The 22,578-nt window shown below is 42.0% G+C and overlaps 1 protein-coding gene across 1 annotated transcript; it reads left to right on the top strand.

The window, feature by feature from the left end:
* Positions 1-3,980: 3,980 nt before the first annotated feature.
* Positions 3,981-10,608, top strand: CUNH2orf78 (chromosome unknown C2orf78 homolog). The gene is made up of 4 exons (XM_054593515.1): positions 3,981-4,074; positions 6,926-7,690; positions 8,546-10,111; positions 10,223-10,608. The coding sequence occupies exons 1-4, from the start codon at positions 3,981-3,983 to the stop codon at positions 10,606-10,608; spliced, it is 2,811 nt and encodes a 936-aa protein (XP_054449490.1).
* Positions 10,609-22,578: the final 11,970 nt, after the last annotated feature.

Here is a 22,578-nt window from a genome sequence, read left to right as displayed (position 1 = left end):
AGAAAACCTCTCAATTCCACCACCGGCGAAACGGCAAAGGACAGCATGTCCTGCTGTAGGTCTGAAGGCAGAACAGACACCCACATTCCAGATTAAACTGCAGATCACTATACTAGCAAAGGTTTTTCATTCTTTACTTTTTAGTTTCTGATTTCTGAAAGTACCTTATATACACTCCTACTAATCGTCACAACCGTTTGAGATCTGGGTCTAATGAGTGTCACAAAGGTCAATGATTGAAGACATGATTGCATCGAAAGGTAAAAAGATCACTAGTTTTAACGTTTTGGGGACAATCATGTTCTAACCAAGTTTATATCCACGAGCACTTAAAATTCTGGAAACGTCCACACCATGAAAAATGGGTTAATATTAGGAAATTGCTATTTGCAAGAATATGTGGGCTAGCACAGCACAGTTCGCAAACTTACAATTAGGCACTTTCCAATTTGGTGCTAAAACATGAAATACTCGTTTGGAATTTTGAAAAAATACACAGTTGGAGTGTAGTGGACTAAACATATTATTGGTACAAATACCTACATACTTGGCAATATATGAAATGTGCCAAAATCTATCAGAAACTGGAAGAGCAATATCGGTCATATATTCCCAATTCGCTAAAAGACACAGCTTGACGTCGGAGCAAACTCGGTTCGAGCTGAAACAAGAAAATCTGGACATAGGCACATTAAGGTTTTCAGAAAGTATGGGAGCTAGTAAAGAGTAGGCCTTTGGATTGGAGTCAATCCAACAAAGAATGGAAAATATAGATGAAAAGGGTATTTGGAGCACCAAACAGGTAAGTGGTGGTGGACACTATAATCTACCAGTATCTGGTAGGGCCCCAGTTACCAGGTAGCGACTTTAGGGATTCCAGTCTTTAAGGCAATGAAATGTGAAAGCCTTGCATGGTGTGAACCCACTGGTTGGAGCATCGTTCCACTAGGCCATGGGTTTGACTCCTGGGCAGGGCACATGCCCAAGTTGCAGGTGTGGACCCCAGTGGGGGTGTCACAAAGGTCAACAGATCCGTGTTTCTCTCCCTCCCTCTCCTCTCTCTGAAATCAATCAGCAGGTCCTTAGGTGAGGACTTAAGAAAGGGAAAGGAACAAAGGGCCCATTGGTAGATGGACTGAGTATGTCTCATCACGACAAGACCTAACTATCCCGATGGGCTCAAAAGGCAGGAAGTGGGTCTGTGGGACAAGACAGTACCCTAACCTTAAAAGGAAGCCTTGAGGTCAAGGTAGAGCCTGACACTGAGTTTCAGAGTGCTGGACTAAACTTCTCTACGTTCCTCCTCCTACACCGAACATGCTCTTACAAGATAAGATGATGCTGAGTGCTCAAGCGAAAGTTAAGGGCCCCGAACTATGGAGACCAAATTGGTATACAGGCTGGGCACAGAGTGAAGGTCAAATTAAGAATTTGTTTAGACAGAACTGGATGTGGGAACGGAGTATTTTAACATGGAAACATTTTACTGTTGCCAGGATTTATCTTACCGCACGCTCCCATCTTACACGATGCTTCCTAAACTGCAGTAGCCATGGATTCCCTTGATCCCATGGGAACACAGAAAAATGAGAGACTGGTCTGGCATATATTTTAGCTTCACATTACATCCTACTCACATGGAAGTTGGCAGTCTGCGAGATAGGAAACTTATGGGGAAGACCTTCAAACAATTTTTAAATTCAAGCCACGTCCTTACACTGCAACACCCTTCACCATTTTCTCTCAGAGAAGCATCATACCTCGTTTTCAAAAAACTCTTACGTCATAATAGCAAAAGTAGGCTTATAAAGGACATATGTCTATTTGCAGACTCCACCTATGGGCCATCCTCCTGTGGGCTCTTGCATCACAAACTTTCTACACGTTGGCACTAAAGAGCCCTGAGGTAGATTGATCTAGGCATGTCCTAAAGCTTACCATTTAAAAAAAATGACGAGATCCCTATGTTTCCTCCCCAAAAGCAGCTTAACCCATGAGCGGGGGGGACAAATGCAGGTTTCCAGCTGTGAGTGTATGAAACAGAGTTAATTCCTGTGTTAGTTATTATTGTATTATTTTCCACACGAGCAACAGTACAGCTTCTTTTGCCACACGCTGGACAGATCATGAGCAACTCGGCCTCACTCAGCCACAAGAGTGGTTAGCGTGAGCAGCACTAGCCAGGGGAAGAGAAACAGAGGCAACCCAGGCCAAGGCGGCTGATTGCTCACATCTCTCCCTTAGGCTGGGCGCACAGCGCAACTCACTGCAGTGCCTTTTTCACACACCTCTTTTTAAGTTTCTCCTCAATACCCTTGAGGTCAAGTAAGGTCATCATGCTACTAAATAGAGTCATGAAAGGGAAAACATGCGATAGGTCTTACAGTGACGGAATCTTTAAAAATTTGACTGGGAAAAAACATTTGGAGAAAAGCAAAGCATTGATACAGGGCATAGAGGCAACCTGTACTCTACAAACATACCATTGAATGAGACAAATGAGGTAATATGACATAAAGGAAAGTGAAAATACATTCAAGATTATTCTCTTTAACGGATGGAACTTCTGGCAGTGGCTGCACTGCCTAGCTGATATTGTAAATACGTAAACCGTCTGTTCTGTTAATACACACTGATGCCACAGTGTGTCAACGTGTTCCTCACAGAAACCGAAAAATCCACACGAATCTCCTTTTTCCGTACACTTTCCCCTTGTCCCTTCCCTATTCCCTGTGAATGTCCTTGACTTGCTCTAACTATTCTCCTGTTCATTTCCGCCTGGCCTTGCACCCCAACATGGCGGACAGAGAATCCTAGAGGCCTAAAATTCTACAGCGGCTGTTTGCAAGGGGGGAGGAGACTACCGTAACTGCCACACCGGATACACTTTACGTGAGAAGAGAAGGGGAGATACGTGAATGCCTCGCCCGTGTAAAAGAACAGGATGGCAGCATTGCTTCATGGGCCAAGGAGCCACAGGTGGCAAATTCTGGTCGAGAGGACTGCAACCCATGGCTGGGAGAGGAAAGGTTGGCAACGAGCTGACTCCTAGCTCTTTGGTGTTTGCTTCTCATGGGCAGACACCATTTGGGGACGCCTCAGACACCGAAGGGAAGAACCAGCTGCTCGAAGTTGGCAGAAGCATCACCCACGAGAGTGAGAATGCAGGATCAAAGCCCCCCTCAGAAACGGTGTCGAGAATGGAGAAGGAAAAGGAAAGGAGAGCAGAAGAGAGATGCGAGTCCAAACAGGCCCTGCCCAGCCCAGCCCAGGGAAGGGAAGGGAAGGTCCAAGGAGAAGGGGCTGAAAGCGGGGAGCCTTGGACCACGTCATGCTCCACCCTATGCACTCAACAAACTTCATTTTACCCTCAACCAAGTTACAGGAAAGAGCTCCTAAGCCCTTCTCTCTGCTCCTCCAAAGCTGTAGTAAATTCACTAATCAGATGGTCTGATAAAACTTCCCATTCAGAACAACCATAACTGTGCAACCTAGATGTCCGTTTCTTTCTTCCTGAGGATGTTAATAATATATATAAAGATAAATGGATGTTATACCATATACTATAGAGAATATAAGTTTCACTACTAGTCGATGGCATTAACGAACGGCTATGAGAAACATGGACGTGATTCTTTCCCTAACGTGAGAGCCTGGGGACAGCGAGACTTTGACCTGTGCCTTGTGGACTTCCCCATCGGTCCCCAGAGCTCAGCCATTTAGGTGTTGCTTTCGCTCCCCTCACACTCCCTCCACCCAATCCTGTCTTCTTGTTGGGAATCTGACTCCCTATTGGCTCTCTCATCTCTTCAAACTGCCTGCTTTGTGACATCATTCTCCCACCAAACCTACCTCCACCTGGTGGAATCTTGGGGTTTCCATGGAGTTGTTTGTAAATACATTTGGATCATCGCAACTGACCAATGACCAGTAACCAGTGACCAGTGACCAGTGTGACCAGTGGCCTTCGTACTGGACACATGCGCTCTTTGGCTCCAGCCGATCAGCCATCTGGTATTGTCTCCACATCCCTTGCGTCTACAGTTGATACTTCCTCTTCTCTCAGCATGCCAGGTAGGGAAAGAAACATTTTTAAAGCTTTTCATTAGATATTTTTTGTCTCTAAATTTAGGAGTTAAGTCAAAATAGCATGGATAAGGGGGAAAAGTATTGATCTAAAAATCTGGAGAGTTAATTTTAGTTTTGATTTCAACATTTACTAGCTATGTGTCTTTGGACAAGTAACTGAATGTCTCACAAAATCTGTTTTTCCTCATCTATTACATTAATGTTTATTGTAATAATTAATGTTAGCTTTCTTGTTCTTTCTAATCCCTTTTTTTCTAATACTGAATCTTAAAGGACACCCCTATAAAAAGTGAAATCAAGACTTCCTGTGAGAGATTCAACAGATACAGAGAGAAAACATAGGTGATAGAGAAAACTAGCAATATATACATATATAGGGTGTGTTATGTGTAATGTTCTCCCACCACTAATATTCCTACTTTGGTATTTTAAATTTAGTGCCGTTGAAGAAGTAATATATACTGGTTTTTGGAGTTTTCTGCCTAAACTAGGTGAAAAGAGAAAGAAGGTAGAGAGGATGAAGAGGACTAGGGAATAGGAAGGAAAATATTAAAATGTAAGAAAGTTTACGACTATATTTATCAGCAGAGGCCAGCAGGAGAAACCGAGAGGGAGGGGAAACTCTTAAGAATGAAGGAGGAGAGCGTGAGGAGCTCTCAAGCAAAAATGGTAATTTGTAATGGAATGTTAAAGGAAACCAAAGATTTTAAATTAAAGCAGAAATAGCATAGGGTAAAATCTGCACAGAGTAGGGCAAAATAAATGTGATTTTTAGCAAATGCTTATGTTAATAGACTAGGAAGGGAAGTAAGGCCAGAGTAGATTATCACTGGGCAAAGGAGGTTATAAAAATGTTGTATTCCATTGTGTGTGTTTTTCTGTCACCTCTCTGAAAACAGATGGCATTTGACAGTTGGATGTAAACATTTAAAAACTATATTTTAGACATTATGTTTCCTATAAACATAAAACTATAAAATTAGTAATCTAGGGCCCTGGAGGAAAAAGCATTTTCAGTGTTGCACTTTATTTTAATTTTGAAACTTTGTAGATGTTTAGTCTAATAAAAATAGATATTTTTAAATGATATATCCTAACTTGAATCAGAAAGACTAATTCTTTTGTGTGATAAGTATGTTCTGAGACAAAGCTGGTTTTTGCCTTTGCAGTTATTTTCTTCCTAACACAGAAAACACACTGATAAACAGCCATCATCTCTTTTTAAATCTTAGTTCCCTAAGCTGAAAAAGAAAAGTCAAGCCCCACATCTTCAATTTCACATTTATCTATAAACAGTTTTGTGGAGTCTGTTGAGGATTCCTACATTAAGATTTTTTTTTTTAATTGGAATCTAGCAATGATGGTTTTGAAGGCTTTGGGTACAACACATTCTTACATGTTGAAGGCCATTCTATTCTAGGTTTTAAGATAAATATAAGAAACTTCATGATACTTTTAAGTGTTCTTCTGTGTTTGTTATGTGGTTTTGTTAATTGGAATATATATTTCTACTGGACTCACTATCTGTTACTTGCTGGGTAATATTCAGATAAACATGAATGAGCACAATAATGGAATTCGTTTACACTTACTTGGCTCTCCACTTCATAGCTAGCTGAATTTACTGAAATATTTGTCTATATTGGGGTTACCTCTACATCCACATTTACTGCATTTTTCTACTTGTTAAGCAATTTTTACTGTCTTCTCTGTCCCTATGTACTAGCTGGGAATTCCTTCAAAATCACCTTTCATCCCGGGCTGTATTTTGATTATAGTAGTCACTGAAATAAAATACAACATTCACTTTTATAGTATTGAATATGTAAAACAGAACTTTATTTATTAGTAAATTTATTATTCTTTGATCCTTACTGCGCACCTCAATTTTGATTAATATACATATCTTTTTAGTTCTGTGATATGTTTTTCACAGTTTTTCTCTTTGACTTTCAAGAACTTAAGCATCCTATGTAATATATCACTTGTTCATGTATGAATTATTGCTGTTGTTATTATTATAAGCACTTTATAGATGAATAGCCTAAAGCTCAGAGAGTTTAAATAATATTTTTCTTTCAAAAAACACTTCTTGAGAAACATACTCTCACATAGTCACTTTGAGAACGGATGAGAAATGAGGTTTCAAGAGGGTGAGAATAACCCTTTATATTTACCAGCTGGACTGAGCTACATGTGAATTTTAAGTATAACATGGGCAGGCAACATGAGACACTGAAGATTATAATGGTAATAGCCATACTTTTTACCCTTGGACAAAAAAACCCACCGCTGTTAGAAGCTGTGTTGCTCCCAGTTTGTGGCTGTGTAATGCTCCGAGCACAGTCCTGGCAAGGCAGTCAGGATGCTATGTAACCTGGGATGACACTAACATAATGACATCACAAGTCTATCTAACCTCTCTGAGCCTCAGTTTCCTCACTAATAATATGAGAATGCTGGAACACAGGTTCTCTAAAGACTCCTGGTTCTTAAATGCTTCAATTCTAGGAAATAGCATACAAATCAACACTAGGGCAGGCTCAAGAGAATGGTAGGGCAGGGAGAGGTTGCTTCTAGTCTGAAGAACAATATGTGAACCACACAACTTGGGTCGTTGGCACATTTTTGCCAAGTTGGGAGCAAAGGCACTTAATACAGAGAGTTGCAAATGCTCAGTATTTTCAACCATCATAAACTGTTTGATTTGTGATATTGCAATGAGTATTAGAAGCTTACTGATAGCAACAATTTTAAGATAAGGGTATTCTTCAAACATAGTGAGAGTTCATCAATCTCATTAATTTTTTTTTCATCACTGTCTTGTTCCCTACAGAGAATTTCCAAATTCCACCTTTCCCTGGAAATTCAGATTCTCCACACCTCTCTCTTCCTGTAGTGAACAATGCAGCCTCCCTAACAGGAAGTGTCTGCAATTTCTCCAGAGTCCCTGCTTCAGCCGTCAGTTCCGCATGGCTACTACCATCAGCCTCTGGGACCTCTTTCCAACCACTCATGAGTAACGCCTATCTTTACCAACATGCTAGTGCAACTGTGTTGTCTGGAGGTGCTGGCGGGAGCCAGATCTCTACCTCAGCTGCTTGCAATCCTGGTGTTTTTGAGTGGGCTATCACAGGAGACTCTAAAAAGGAGTTATCATCACTCAGAGACTTCACTGTGACTGTCATTGGCCAGGACACAGGTGTTTCTTCCATGTCTATGGCATCCCAGTATGATACCACTTCAGATGCCAATAACATGGCCTCTCTGTGTCCATCACTTTCTGCTCGCCTTGTTCAGGTGGCACCTTCTCATATTCCAAATCAGGGACATAGCCTGTCACTTCCCTACCAGGGAGTAAGTCAAGGATATTACTATAATCAAGTTCCACTGGGTCCTCTGCCATCAGGAGAACTCGGCTCCTACCTCCAATCCTATGGCTCCGTTGTTTCTTACACGGAGAGCAGAGCCTCTGTCCATCAGCCAGAGTTGGTCATGGTACTAAAGGAGATCCAGCCCACAAATGTGATACCACCAGCCTCCACCTCGGGAATCTACTCCTCTGTGTCTGCTCAACCCATCACACACACAAGTTTTCAAGGTGAGTACCCACAGCAAGAAGGGAGAGGAATAAGGTCAACTTTCAAAAATAGGGTCAATCTGAAGCTGGGAAGAGGTGAGTCCACAGATAGGTAGAATTTAAGTGCTGTGACTTTAAGGACTACTACCCTCAGTGAGTGGTCTCCAACTTCAGGGTCTTTATGAGAACACCTGATAGAGATGGGAAGGGGGGCACTATAACAGCCATGTATGCTCCATGTGTGAGAACCCCAAGAGCGGACCAACGGATACCACCCTTCCCACTGCCCTGCCTGATTAGTCCCCCCTGCACTACCACACTGAAATGAACTCCCTTCCCTGATTCATTGCTTTAGTCTATTTGTAAAGGTATTTCAGAACTCTTATTGTGACGATGCCGGTTTCACTTTCCCTCACTCGCTTGGTTTATGCCAGGATTTGAGACCTTGTGTCCAAGATCACATCCAAAGCAAGCCGGCTAAGAAGGTCCGTGCTGATACATGTCATCAGGACGAGCTCCGTTCCCTTTCCTAGTTGGTGGTGTGAAGTGTTCTTATTCTTTCAGGACAGTGGAGAGAGTTAAAAAGGATTCTCTATGAGAATGCTGGGCTTTAAGACACTTTAAAAATCACTTTTACTTTTTAGTTGATTCACAACAACCCTGTGAAATACAAAGAAAACCATGGAATGACGACATCAAATGACCACCAGTAAGAAGTAGAACTGCTGCCCTCTAGCTCACAGTGTAGGGCGCTGCCCATGATCCCTAAGAAGAGCTACTAGAAATGCCTTCCCTATTGTAGGAAGAGGTGTGACTGGGGATACTGGGAGCATCTTGCTTACCAGGGACTGACTTCTATGCCTGATTCCTTTGTAGCGATGGAGAGTTCCCTGAGGATGGAGTCATCCCTGGGATTGCAACCTCCAAGCCAAACACTGTGTCTCCCACAAATGCCAGAATTCCCCAAGGCCTGCAGTAGCAGAAATATCCAGACACTCGAGAGTAATCCACCAGCTGCGCTTGGGGACATTTCAATGGTAGCTCCAGTCCAGAGTTCTAGTAATCTCCTGGCACTGGCTCCATCTCCAAGCCAAGAACAGAAAGAGAATAATAATTTGGATGATATTAAAGACAACCTTTCAAAATCTCTCGATGCCTACCATTTTCCAATAGAAAACCAGGGTTCTCCACTGCTCCCTTTAGAAGCCCCTGATATTCACCAGCTCCTGGCCTGCATTGATCCTCTAGTCCCAGAAAAGCAGCCTGGTTGTGAAAATGCTGGTCTCAGAGATAATAGCCTAAGTCTTGACTACAGTCTTAAAAACCAAGAGATACTTGAATATGGGACTGAATCTAATGATGATTTTGCAGACATTGCTACACTGGTGGAGGATATTCACCTTCCACAGATCTTACATCCCTTGGATGACCTTGATCAATCCAAAGGGCCTGGGGAGATCAAAGCCCAAAATAACAGAGACATCAAGTTGAACGAGGTACAGGAAAACGCAAGTGTCATTAAGGCTCCTTCTGATCAAGCCAGGAAGAACAAACATAGAGCCTCGGAGCCCATCAGTGGTGCTCCCAAGGCCAAAATCAAGCCCGAGAGCCCAGACTGCGTGTGCTTGGGAGAAGTGGGTATTTGCAATGCGGCAGCCAGTGACAGGGCTCCTGCGAGCACAGCCAGGCATTCTAACAGCAAACCTCAGAAAGCTGCGTCCAGCAGGAACCGAGCAACTAAGAGCCATGGGCAGGAAAAGAACAAAAGAAACAAAGACAACAACTCCAAGAAAGCTGAAGAGAGTAAGCAGTCAGGGAGCAAACCTAAGGCAGAAGAGAAGTCAACATTTCCCAAGATGAAGAGGAAGAGAAATCAACCTGAGCTGACCCAGGAGACCTTCAAAAAGCCTCGGACCTGCCTAGGTATGCATATGCTGGAATCTGTGCAGGTGTTTCATGCACTAGGGAAGAAGCCTGATAAGAAAACTGAACTGTTTTCCTCCCGGGCCCTGGGAATCTCAAGCAACCCTAAAGGCCACCAGTCACCCCCACCTACCAAACGATGGTTGGATACCTTGGGTGAAGGCAAAGGTCCTGAGAAATCTCAAGTCAAATGCCAGAAACCAGATGACAGCGCTGAAAAAGAGTGTTCATCTCCATCTCAGTATGAGCTGCCACCACCTGGCAAGGTCAAGCTGGTACCTTTGCCTTTTCTTAACTTGGACAAGCCTCAAGCTCGACCAGTTCCTCGCAGGCCACCATCCCTGGCACAGCGTCGGCCTGCTGTGGCTAACCCTGCCCGGCCTGCCTCTAATTCAGGTCAGCCTACTGCAGTGAACTCATCCAGACCAACTCCTGCGCCTTTGACAGGTCCTGCCAGACCAGCTCAGCCAACGTCGAGCAACCCGTCCCGACCAGCTTTGACCAGCCCTGCCCGGCCTGGTTCTAACTCAGCTCAACCTGCTGCACTCAATTCATCCCAGCCAATTCCTGCTTCTTCGACAGGTCCTGCCAGACCAGCTTGGTCACTTTCTACCAACCCATCTAGACCAGATTTGAGCAGCACTACCTGCCCTAGTGTGCCTCAGTCTGCTGCTCCTAGGCCTGCGACCTACAAAACATCAGCTTGCACTTCTTTCCAACGGGAGCCCATTCGCACAGCTGTGACCAAGCCCCAGTCCCCACTCAAGCCTCAGAACAAATATCTACTCCAGGATTTCGCCTTCCAACCAACTCCATGGAAGAAACCCACTGTCCCTGAGCCAGCCATGTCGAAGCCCATCACGGAGGAGCAGAGGCCAGAGCGGGAGGCCATGAAGAGGATGGCTCAGCTAGAGCGTGAGAATGCTGCCAAATACACTGCTCTGGGTAAAGTGCAATATTTCATTGAAAGGGAAAAAGAAATGGAAATTTCTCGATACTATGGATATGCGATATAAGAGATGCTGGCATTTTGGTGCCACTTTGCATACCAACACTTTTCCATAGATACATATAAATGTCTCTATTCTGATATATTTTAAAACTTAATAAAATTGAATAAAAATGTAATTGACTTAGTAGATGAGTAATAAAAAGGCTTCTGAGTTTTGAGATGCTGTTCACTGTGGTTTTTCTTTGGTGAGGGTGGGGATCAAAGGCTGCATGAAAATGAAATACTGAAAGTTGGATGGGAGAATGAGGCGCAAGGGGTAAGAACTGAGGAAAAAGGAAGGAACTTAGCCTATGACCATAAAGGGAAAAAGGGGAGATGAGAGGGGTTTATAAAAAGAGGCAGGAGGAGGGAAAAGGGTCTGAAGTTAGGATTAAAAGAATAAAATTTGAATAGAGTTGAACATAGCTGAAGATGACTCTTGGTTGGCCAAAAGAAATGTAAAATGTCTCCCATGGAGGCTGGCCTTATGTCTCATGATCGCCAAGTAAGTATATATATATTAGAAAACAAATTCAGGACATATTTCTAAAAGGTTTGGGTTGTATATCCATGCATGACTGTAGCTGAGGAAGATGAGTACAAAACAGAGGAATCTATCAGATGACTGGCAAGGGCTTAGCATTTTCCTGGGGCCCAGCCAAGTGAACTGGTGTGGTAGGAGGCCTACCCAGAACAGGCGAGGGGGCATAAATCACCATTTACTCAACCCCCGTGCACCAGGCCCACTAACACACTACTTCAGGCAACCTTCCCAACAACACGCAAAGCCAGTGTCACTGTGTCACTCTACTCATGAAGTTCAGCAAAGGGCTGAGGTCACATTGCATGCAGTGGCGCAAAGCCTCAACTTGAGGCCTGTTCCCGAGCCCTCAGTATTTGCAAGGGCCCCTGGGGGGAAGCGTGGCCCTCGAAGCACAGCATCCCCACGTTACCGGTGGATGAGATCAAATTCAGGAGGAGCCTAAGATTTAACTGAGGGGCCATCCAGGGCCTCCTTCATGACCCAGGCCACACGTGCCGCCTTGTCTAAACACCGCCATCAACCGAAGCTCACGAGAAAAACGACGGTACCGTCCATTGCCACGGGGCCGGAGCGACAAGTGCACCTGCGCACTGGGCCCCGGCTTGAACAGCTGTACTACGCAGGCGCAGGCGTCAGTCCAGAGGGAGGCCTTGTGAGGCCACTGGGGGAAGCGGGGGGCGGGGCAGAGTGGGGAGCAGGAAAGGGGATGGAATAGGGGAAGGGGAGCGATGGGAATCATCATCATTTGAAAATGGGTAATGTACATTGTAATAATTATTTTTACTGATTTATAATTTACATACTATCAAATTCACCATTTTAAATGGTAAATTCAAAGACATTTAGTGCAATCACAGTTCGTGCAACCATCGCCATTATCTATCCCATAACATTTTCACCAGCCCAAAGGGAAACCCCTTTAACCATTACCAGCTATTCTTTGTTTCCTTCTCCTTCCAGATACTTGCAACCATTAGTCTGCTTTTTGTCTAGATGGATGTACCTTTTCCAGAGATTTCATATATGTGGAATAATACAATATGTGACCTTTGTGTCTGGCTTCTCTCACTGAGCATGTTGTCGAAGTTCATCCATGTTGTAGCATGTGTCAGTCTAATCCTTTTTATGGCTGTATAATGTTCTGTTGTATGGCTCTACCACTTTGTTTATTCGTCAGATGATGGACATCTGAATTGTTTCCACTAGCAATTTACATTTATTGAGAGTTCATTCTGTTCCAGCACCAGGCTACCTTAATCACCCCATTTAACAGATAAGGAGATAGGCTTGGAGTGTGTCCAGTATTTGCCCAAGATTAAGAGTCAGCAATTAGGGGAGCTGGGGTTTGAACTCAAGAAGTCAGACTGCAGAGGTAATAGATTCACATGGTAGAACTTTAGAAAGGTACAAAAGGGTTTCAGTGAAAATTCACCTTTCCCCCAAAGTTCCCCAGACACTAATTTCCCTCTTCTCTTAGAGACACTAGTTTTCCATGCTGTGGATGCTTCCAGAGAAAGTACTTACACTCCAACTCATCTGTACCACAATTTACAGATGGATCTATCCCACCAGTTTGAAATGTCATTTTATGATATACTAAATCTTTGTATGTATTTTTGTATTACTCTTTTAAAGTCACCCAAGCTTTTTTTCCTATCTTTTTTATTTGACATTTCCTAGATGCTTTTATCTTCTTTTTGATTTCTAAAAATTTCATTCTTTTATTTGTTCCCCTTAAGTATAATCTATTTTGTTCATTTACTCATTTTATATTTAATTTAGTCTTCATTTCTGAAATTTTTAAATAGATTTTTAAATCTGTCCTGAGTTCTATTATCTTACCTCATTCTGATTTATGTTGTTATTTCATTCCTTTTTTATTATGGTAAAATATACACATAACACAATTTTCCATTTTAACTGTTTTTAATTATACAATTTGGTCACAATAAGTACATTCATGATATTGTGCAGCTATCATTGCCATCCAAATTTAAAATAATTATGTCAAAAGATTGAGCAGCACTTTGGAAAGATGGATGGTGCAGGACATATTTTGAAAATCCCCAAACTCTGTCATGAAAACAGATGAGCCCACACCCAACACCCATGGGTAGCTTTTACCAGCATTTACTAGTTCTAGAACTTCATCATTCCAAACAGAAATTCTGTCCCCTTTAAATAATAACTTCTCATTCTCTCCTCCACCATGCTCTTTTTTCTTCTGCATTGTTTTATTGAATGTCTTTTAGCTCATTTTGAAATAGCAGGTTACTATTTTGACCTGTTTTGTGGGCCTGTCTATTCTGACTTGTTTCATTTGTAGATAAGATGAAAATTCTGCTCTTTATCCTATTCTGCTCTTTATTCTCCTTTTCCCATATCACCCTTGTATGGGATTTGATCTCAATCCCTTTCTGTTACTTATTTTTTAGGTAAAATTAGTTTTAATGTATTCAGAAAAGGAGGACAGGTGGAAGATCCCTTTCTTAACTTTCGCGGAACTTTTCTGTATTTATTTTAATGTAGTATTCAGGAACATGGGACTTGCTATGTGAGGTTTCCTTGCTCTGTTCCCCCTCCTCGACTTTTATCAGGACCTTTTCCCTTTGAGTCTGCAGTTCCTCCCTGCACTGTCTCCTCTGTTTGGGCCATAGCCTGGAAAGGCGTTCTGGTGCTCAGTGTCAAGGTAGAGGGTGTCCAGGCTGCTCCAGGCCCTCACACTGTTTCCCTGGCCGCTTGTCCTTACTCACTTTGGGCTTGGGCAAAGCTCCTCCCAGTCTCAGCTGCTTTCCTCAAATAGGCCTTCAGTGCTTTCCAGTGAGTGCTGCTGGTGTTTTAAAAGACTCCTGCTGTCAGTCCATCAGACGATTCCTATTTTCTGCCGCTACTTCTGGGGTGGATTCTGAGACCAGGCAGCTGTGTCTTGTCATGGGGGTCTCCTCCACCCTCTGACTCTGGGGTTTCTAGTATCTAGTAAAAGCAGCCCATGGGTACCCTGGCTGGGTTGATCTATTTCCAGGAGAGGGTTTGAGGAAATTCAAACACTCTGTTGCAGCATCTATTTTTCTTAAATTCTGCTCCATCCTTTGACATAATTAGTTTTAATTTGGAGTCCCTATAATTTTCAGTTCCCCAAAGCAGAGTCCCATTTTTTCCTACCTTTGTAGGACTCTGGGTCAGACAAGGCTCTCTGGCTCTCCTCTGTCTTCCATAGCAACTCTAAATTGGTCTAAATTGGTCCACACCATGTTTTGAATAAGAAGGCAAAACACAACAGCCTAAAGGACTCATGGGTAGAGTTACATTAGCCACCAAAGATGTGGAATAAGCCTGTGGGCAAGTGGAGAGTCTATAGGTAGTCTGTAGTCAGGAATGTGTATCTTTTTCAAAAGGAAAGAAGAAAGAAAGAAAGAAAGAAAGAAAGAAAGAAAGAAAGAAAGAAAGAAAGAAAGAAAGAAAGAAAGAAAGAAAGAAAGAAAGAAAGAAAGAAAGAAAGAAAGAAAGAAAGAAAGAAAGGGAGAGAGAGAAAGAGAGAGAGAAAGAAAGAAAGAAAGAAAGAAAGAAAGAAAGAAAGAAAGAAAGAAAGAAAGAAAGAAAGAAAGAAAGAGAAAGAAAGAGAAAGAAAGAAAAAGAAAAGGAGGGAGGGATGGGAGGGAGGGAGGAGAGGGAGAGAGGGAGGGAAGAAAATACCTGGTCCCTGCACCTGCATAATTTTCTTCATCTCAGTTCATGATAAAGCAGCTTTTCCAGCTGCTCAGTCCAACATCACATCCAGGACATCAGCAAATTCCACCTGCCTAGGTCTCAAATTGTATCTACAACAGTCTGCTTTTGACCACTTTCCTCCATATCCACCCTAGTCCAAGTCTCTATCATTTCCTGCCTGAATTAGTTGGAAAGTCTTCTATATCAGAATTTCCCAAAGTTTCTAGATTCACAGAGCACTTGTTGTCTTATCTTGTTGGCTTAAAAAAAAAGTTTTCCAGTCCCATTTATTAAGTAGTTAGTTCCCAAAAACTTAATAAGTATTTATGTCTCTAGTAGGCTGGGTAACAGTCACTGAAAGAGGTCAGGTGCTAATCCCTGAAACCTGTAAATAATACAATTTTATTCTAGAAAAGGGTTTTTGCATCAATGATTAAATTAAGGATCTTTTGCCCTGGCTGGTGTGGCTTGGTGGACTGAGTGCTGGCCTGTGAGCTGAAGGTTTGCTGGTTCGATTCCCGGTCAGGACTCATGCCTGGGTTGTGGGCCAGGTCCCCAGCTGGGGGTGTGCGAAAGACAACTGATTGATGTATCTCTCGCACATTGCTTTTCTTTCCCTCTCTTTCTCCCTCCCTTCCCCTATCTCTAAAAGTAAATTTAAAAATCCTTGAAAAAATAAAATAAATTAAGGATCTTTAGATGGGAAGGTTACCCTGCATTATCAGGGTGAGCTGAGCCATAAATGCAATCCCTGTGTCCTTATAAAGTGCAGGAAGAAGGAGATTTCATGCAGACAGAAGAGAAGGTGATGTGACCATGGAGGCAAAGACTGAAGTGGGGCTGCCACCAGCTGAGCGAGGCCAGCAGCCGGCCGAAGCCGCAAGGGGCAAGGAACGAAATCGCCCCCAACAGCCCCCACGGGGTGCAGCCCTGCCGACACCTGAGTTGGGCCCAGGGATACCCACTGCAGATCTGACCTCCGGAACCGTGAAAAATAAATTCCTGCTTTTTTTGAAAGCCACCCAGTTGTGATCATTTGTTAGAACAGCTTCAGGACGAATCTTCCAATAAAGCTATCCATTGTACAATGATACAATTCTCCAACTACTAAGTAGATATTTGAAAAATACAATAATACATATAAATTAAATAAAAATATTTTTTTATTTTACTTTTTTTTAATCCTCACCCAAGGACATTCTTATTGCTTTCCGAGAGAGAAGGGAGGGAGAGAGCAAGAAATATCGTTGTGATAGAGAACATTGATCTCTTGCCTCTCAAACACGCCCTGATGGGGGAAGAAACCAGTGTCCTAGAGATGTGCCCTGACCAGGTTCCTCCCTGCAACCTTTTGGTGTACGGGGCGATGCTCAACCAACTGAGCCACCTGGCCAGGGTTTTCTTTTACTCTACTCTTAAACAATCACAATTACTTGCTTACATGTAACTCTTGGGCACTGTACAATATCTCAAACCTTGAAATTAAATTGGATACCTCCAGCCTCATTTCCTGCTCCACACTGAATTTCAAATAGTGCTTTTAAAAAATATATATATATAGCTACTGCCAAAAACTCAGCTTTACAAAGATATTACAACATTGAAAAGAACACAGCACGACCTAATGTTGAAACTGTGGACTACCCATTAGGTAGAAGCACACATGATATCTAACAGATGTCAACTATCGCTATAAATCCTTCAAAAATGTAAAATACCCTGCTACACCCTGGCGAGTTTGCAGTGCTGTCTAGGGGGCACCCCAGTGTACCCTATGAACCACAGTCCTAATGAGCTTACCTGCTGCCTCCATTGCCTCTCTAAAATGTACCAACACAGCTGCCATGACAATCCTTTCAAAACGTAAGTCAGATCCTGTCTTTCTTCTGCCCGAACCATCCAAGGGCTCCGCATTTTTCTCAAGAGTCAAAGCCAACATTGTGACAATAGCCTGTAAGGCCCTACCAACATCAATGGTCAGAAATTACTTTCTATAAAGAGCCAGACAGTAAATATGTTAGTCTTGGTGGGCCAGGTTGTCTCTGTCTCAAATACTCAACTCCACAAATATAGCAGGAAAACCACAGAAATTATGTAAACAAATGGGCCTGGCTGTGTTTCAGTAAAACTTTATTTACAAAGACAGGCCACACTGTAGTTTGCTGACTCCTGACCTACATTATCTACTGTATGCTCCCTTTCACTCTGCTGCAATTACACGGACCCCTTGCTGTTCCTTAAACCTGTCAGCAAGCTCTTTGCTCCAGGTCTTTACCCTTGCTGTTCCCTGCCTGGAATGCTGTTCTTACCTTAAAGTCTACTCAGTCTTTTCAATGAGGGTTTACCTGATCACACTATTTGAAATTTCAACCACCCTCCTGTACTTTTTCTTTCATTCAATCTGATTCCCTTCACTGAGACCCACTTCTCTTACAATACTTAAGATCTTCTAATATACTATGTAACTTACTTTTATCATAATAATTGTTTATAATACACACTCTATCACCCATCACTACAATGTAAGATTCTTTTTTGAAAATATAAATATATTTTATTTATTTACAAAATTATATTTTTATAAATATAAACAAAATATATTTATATTTTTGTATATAAATATGTAAAAATATTTTTATATCTTTATTGATTATGCTATTACAGTTGTGCCAATTTTCCCCCATTGCCCCCATCTGCCTGGTACCCCAATTCCATCCAGCAATTCCATCCCTTGGTTCATGTCCATGGGTCAGGCATATAAGTTCTTCGGGTACTCCATTGCCTATACTGTTCTTAACTTCCCCCTATCTATTTTGTACCTAACAATTTGTACTTTTTTTCCAAATTTTAAAAAGTATTTTATTTAGAGAGGGGGAGGGAGAGAGAAAGAGAGGAAGAGAAACATCAATGTGGGTTGCCTCTCAAGCATCCCCTACTGGGGACCTGGCCCACAATCCAGGCCTGTGCCCTGACTGGGAATTGAACTGGCGACCCTTTTGTTTGCAGGCTGGCACTCAATCCACTGAGTGACACCAGCCAGGGCCAAATTTGTACTTCTTAATCCCTGCACCTTTTCCCCCTTTTCTCTCTTCCCCCTCCCAACTGATAACCCTCCAAATGATCTCCATATCTATGATTCTGTTCCTGTTCTGCTTGTTTGCTTAGTTTGTTTTTTTATTCGTTTCTTGATAGTTGTGCATTTGTTGCCATTTTAATGTTCATAGTTTTGGTTTTCTTTTTCTTAAATAGTTCCCTTTAACACTTCATGTAATAATGACTTGGTGATGATGAACTCCTTCAGTTTTACCTTGCCTGGGAAGCACTTTATCTGCCCTTTAATTCTAAATGATAGCTCTGCTGGATAAAATAATCTAGGTTGTAGGCCCTTGCTTTTCATCACTTTCAATACTTCTTGCCAGTCCCTTCTTGCCTGCAAATTTTCTTTTAAGAAGTCAGTTGACAGTCTTATGGGAACTCCTTTGTAGGTAACTCTGTTTTTCTCTTGCTTCTTTTAAGATTCTATTTTTATCTTTAATCTTTGGCATTTTAGTTATGATGTGACTTGCTGTGGTCCTGTTTGGGTCCATCTTGTTGGAGACTCTCTTTGCTTCCTGGAATTGTATGTCTATTTCCTTCACCAAATTAGGGAAGTTTCCTTTCATTATTTTTTCAAATAAGTTTTCAATTTCTTGCTCTTCCTCTTCTCCTTCTGGCACCCCTATGATTTAGATGTTGGTATGTTTGGAGATGTCTCAGAGGCTCCTTATTCTATTCTCATTTTTTTGAATTCTCTTTTTTCTTGCTGTTTTGATCGAATGCCTTTTTTTTCTTCCTTATGTTCCAAATCATTGATTTGAATCTCAGGTTCATCCCATCCACAGTTGGTTCCCTGTGGATTTTTCTTTAGTTGCCAGGGTGGGGCAACTCATTTCACTTCTTTGTAGTTCTTTGTGAGGGAGGGCTCAGAGAGGGGATAATGCCGCTCCCTGGTCCTGGAGATTGCCCGAGAGGAAGCTGTGTCCTTGAGCCCGCCCCCCTTGCCATTCAGTTCACTTTCTCCCCTTCTTCCCATATATTACTTGTGTCCTTCCAGCTGTTGCCCTGGTGCTGAATCCCAGAGTGGGTGGGTCTGCATGAGTCTTAAGTCCATTGCAGACCCTTTGAGAGTAGACTCCTGAGAATCCTGTAGTTTCTTTTACCACCACGACCCCCACTGGCTTTTGGAGCCAGAAGTTATAGGGACTTATCTTCCTGGCACTAGAAACATGAGCTGTGTGGTCTGGTCTGGGGCTGGGATTGCTCGCTCTTGAGGTATCCCTCCTGATTTTTATCCACCACATGTGAATGTGGGACAGTCCGTTCTGCCACCTCTCCACATCTCCCCATGCCTCTCTGTGCCTCTCTGTGCCCCCGCATATCTGCCTTTCCTACCCATCTGGATGAATGTGGCTTCTTTAAATCCTGGGTTTTCAGACTTCCATACAGCTCAATTATCTGATGAACCTGGGTGAAATTTGTTTGTCTAGTTGTAATTTTTGCTGCAGTTGTGTGTGGAGGTGAAGCATGTTTACTTGTGCCTCCGTCTTCGCTGGAAGTCAAATGCCTAGAATGTAAGATTCTTGAGGGCACAGATTTCCTTTATCTGCTTTGTTCACAGCTATATGTTCAATGCTTTGAACAGTGTCTGACACATAGTAGGTGCTCAATAAATACTAGTTGATTGACTGAATGAATGTTATTATAAGAATAGAAATATAGTGGCATGTAATTCTATCCCACATTTGAAGTTTTAGTACTTGGTTGTATGCCAGTAATTTTTCAAAGTAGATATAGAAACCAAATATAAAATGATAAAGCCCTTCCACTGGGAGTGTCCATTTCAATAGCCCTAAAGTTCCTCATCTCATTTAATTCTTGTTGAAATTTGCAATTTTGAGAATGGCATTCTTACTTCACACAAAAGGCTTTAAGTCATTAGGAAATAAATTATATAACTCATAGCTTTCTAACAGGTAACTAGGAAGAAAATATACCTAAAATAAAATCCACCCTTTATATACACATTTAAACATTAATTGTAACAATACACACACGTTGAAAACTTTTCCAAGCATGCATAAGATTCATTTTCCCATCTAGCCCTTTTTTTCCTTGGCAATGGGAGACATCGGTCTTCAAATAAACTATAGGTGAAGTTCCAAACCTCAGCTTTATCTTCATGTTATTGGCTTTACTGTAAACCTCTTCTCAAGGAACAATTTCTTCATCAGGTAATTCCAACTCTAACTAAAAAGGAACATAATTTGCATGTATTCATAAAAACACAATCATAAAAGATTCTAGTACACTTGCCACATTTCCTTTTTCTTTTTTAAAAGCTCATCCCACATTTTTTTCTTCTCAAGTATTTACTTTTGAAAACGTATGTTTCATTTTATATTACCAATGGATTCACAGCAAAAATTTTAACAATATAAACAATTTGTTTTTAGTACACATTCCATTTCTGCTTTCAGAGCATCTCGATTTTCTAGGAATGTCCAAGGTAGGCTGTATTAGTGTCTCAATATATGAAGCTCACTTAGCGTCACCTTGAAAAGCTTAATCACCATTTAAAGAGCTTTTCCCTTGCAGTGGCTCTAAGTACTCATCCATGAGGTCCTTAAAAAAACAGGAACTGGCTTTTATTTATTGTAGACCCATCACTTGACATAGATCCATGAACATGATAGATACTCAATAAATATTCACTCAATAAGTGAAGGCATCTAGCCTTGGAAGTTTTCTGCTCCTAATACTAACTACGTTATGGAGAAGACTTGGTGCCAAGAGCATCATGACCACTGTTTTTCATTGTTTATCTCAGTTATCACCATAATTGACCTCCCATCCCTGGGATTCATTTTGGACAAGTGAAATGACATTCAGTTCAACAATGTTTGAACATCAACAATCTTTACTGAGTGTTTTCTGGGGTTAATGCTGTTGTAGGAACTAGAAATGGAGCTGGAAGCAAGTCAGAAAAAGCTCCTGTCTTCCTGTAGATTATATTCTAGGGAAGAATGAAAGACAACATACAATCCAGACCATAGCAGATAGTGGTAAGGACTATTAAAAAAGAATGAAAATAGGACTGACTGATAGAAGGTGACTGAGTAGCTACTTAGAGTGTGTAGTCAGAAAAGTTCTCTTTGAGGAGGTGACATATAAACTGGGATGTAAATAACAAGATGGAGCCAGCCAAGTAAAGATCAGGGTAAGAACACCTAGGAAGAGAAAACAGCTATGCAAAGGTTTTGACTGGAAGAACAGTTGTTTAGACAGTGTGAGTAGAGAGTAGTAAGCAAGGAGAAGAGTGGGAGAGGAATTCAGAGAAATAAAGGTAACAGACTCACTCATAAGCAGCATAAGGACTTTGGATTTTTTAATTTGAAGTACTATGGACATAATTTGAGGGTATTAAACCCAGGAACAATAGAATCTAATTTGGGGTTTGTGGGGTCCTTTCTTTTTTTAGATTTTATTTATTTTTAGAAAGATGGGAAGGAAGGGAGAAAGAGAGGGAAAGAAACATCAATGTGTGAAAGATAGATAGACCAGTTGCCCCCTATAGGGGACCCAGCCTGCAACCCAGGCATGTGCCCTGACCAGGAATCAAACCAGTGGCCTTTGGTTCACAGTCCAGTGCTCAATCCACTGAGCAACACCATCCAGGGCTAATTTCTGTTTTTAAAATAATATTAACTGCTATTATGAGAACATATTGTAGCAGGTAAGAATGAATGTCATTCCTGTACTAAGGAGATTGCCCCTCTAGGTATGGCATTTATCACAGGAATAACAAGTAGGCAAATGACATCTTCCTGGAATCCTTGTTTTTGCTCCTCAAAAAGCTAACCTGGACCTGTTTTCTATACCATGATGTTATATATCAAAAATTTTGTCTTCTAGGAGTCCCTTGATACTTCCAAGGAATGAGCAGGTAGGAATATGCATGCTAGAGTGCAAGAGTCTGTGACATCAAAGTATGCAAGAGGTCATATGGAGGCTGTTCAGGGAAAGTGTTCATGCTAGGTATGGGCACCGTAAGGAAGTAGCACCTCATTTTTGAGCCTGGCCTTGGCCCACCAAGTGTAATGCTGAAGCCATTTGCCGACAGTATGTGCAGGGTGCTTGTTATGTTTGTGACTATGCACACACCTTTTGTGTGCTTCCCAGTCGTAACTTCTTAAAGCCTTCTCATCGTAGTCTTAACATCTAAGAGGTTTGTAAACTCTGTTAAGTTAAACATAAAAAAAGAGCTATTTTTCTGTGAATGGACTGTGCTCAATGGGAGCAGATGCCCCTGCCCCATACCCCATCAGCTCTGTTTCTCTCTATACTACCACAGTAACAGCATCCACCTGGATTTGTTCACTGCTGTATCCCTAACACATAGAACAGAAACTGGCACATAATAGATGTTAAAGAAATATTTACTGAGAGGTTGAATGGGTTGGTTTTTGTTCTGTGTTTTATCTCCTGCTAGGACCCCACCTGCACTGTATGCTCTCCCTATGACCAGCACACCTACTGCATCAATGTCTTTAGGCTCAACTCACTATGTTTACATGATGAAGGGAAAGAGGCAGTATAGAAATAAGTGTTGAAGACACAGGAGAATGCCCTTTACAGCTGTCTTCCCAGAGTTACCTGCAAGGGATCCAGGAGAATCGACAGAGGATCCTAGCACAGACATGCATA

The sequence above is a fragment of the Pteronotus mesoamericanus genome, unplaced genomic scaffold (assembly GCF_021234165.1).
Source record: "Pteronotus mesoamericanus isolate MK-2021 breed Mesoamerican mustached bat unplaced genomic scaffold, CSHL_Meso_final scaffold_45, whole genome shotgun sequence".
Taxonomy (NCBI): domain Eukaryota; kingdom Metazoa; phylum Chordata; class Mammalia; order Chiroptera; family Mormoopidae; genus Pteronotus; species Pteronotus mesoamericanus.
The sequence above is the reverse complement of the archived record's forward strand: the minus strand, read 5'-3'. Positions and strand labels throughout refer to the sequence as shown.

Excerpts from the sequence above, each read along its gene's own strand:
- CUNH2orf78 (XM_054593515.1), top strand. The coding sequence starts at position 3,981 with ATGCGCTCTTTGGCTCCAGCCGATCAGCCATCTGGTATTGTCTCCACA. Across the intron at positions 4,075-6,925 it reads CTCTTCTCTCAGCATGCCAG|AGAATTTCCAAATTCCACCT; the intron begins GTAGGGAAAGAA and ends TGTTCCCTACAG. Across the intron at positions 7,691-8,545 it reads CACACACACAAGTTTTCAAG|CGATGGAGAGTTCCCTGAGG; the intron begins GTGAGTACCCAC and ends ATTCCTTTGTAG.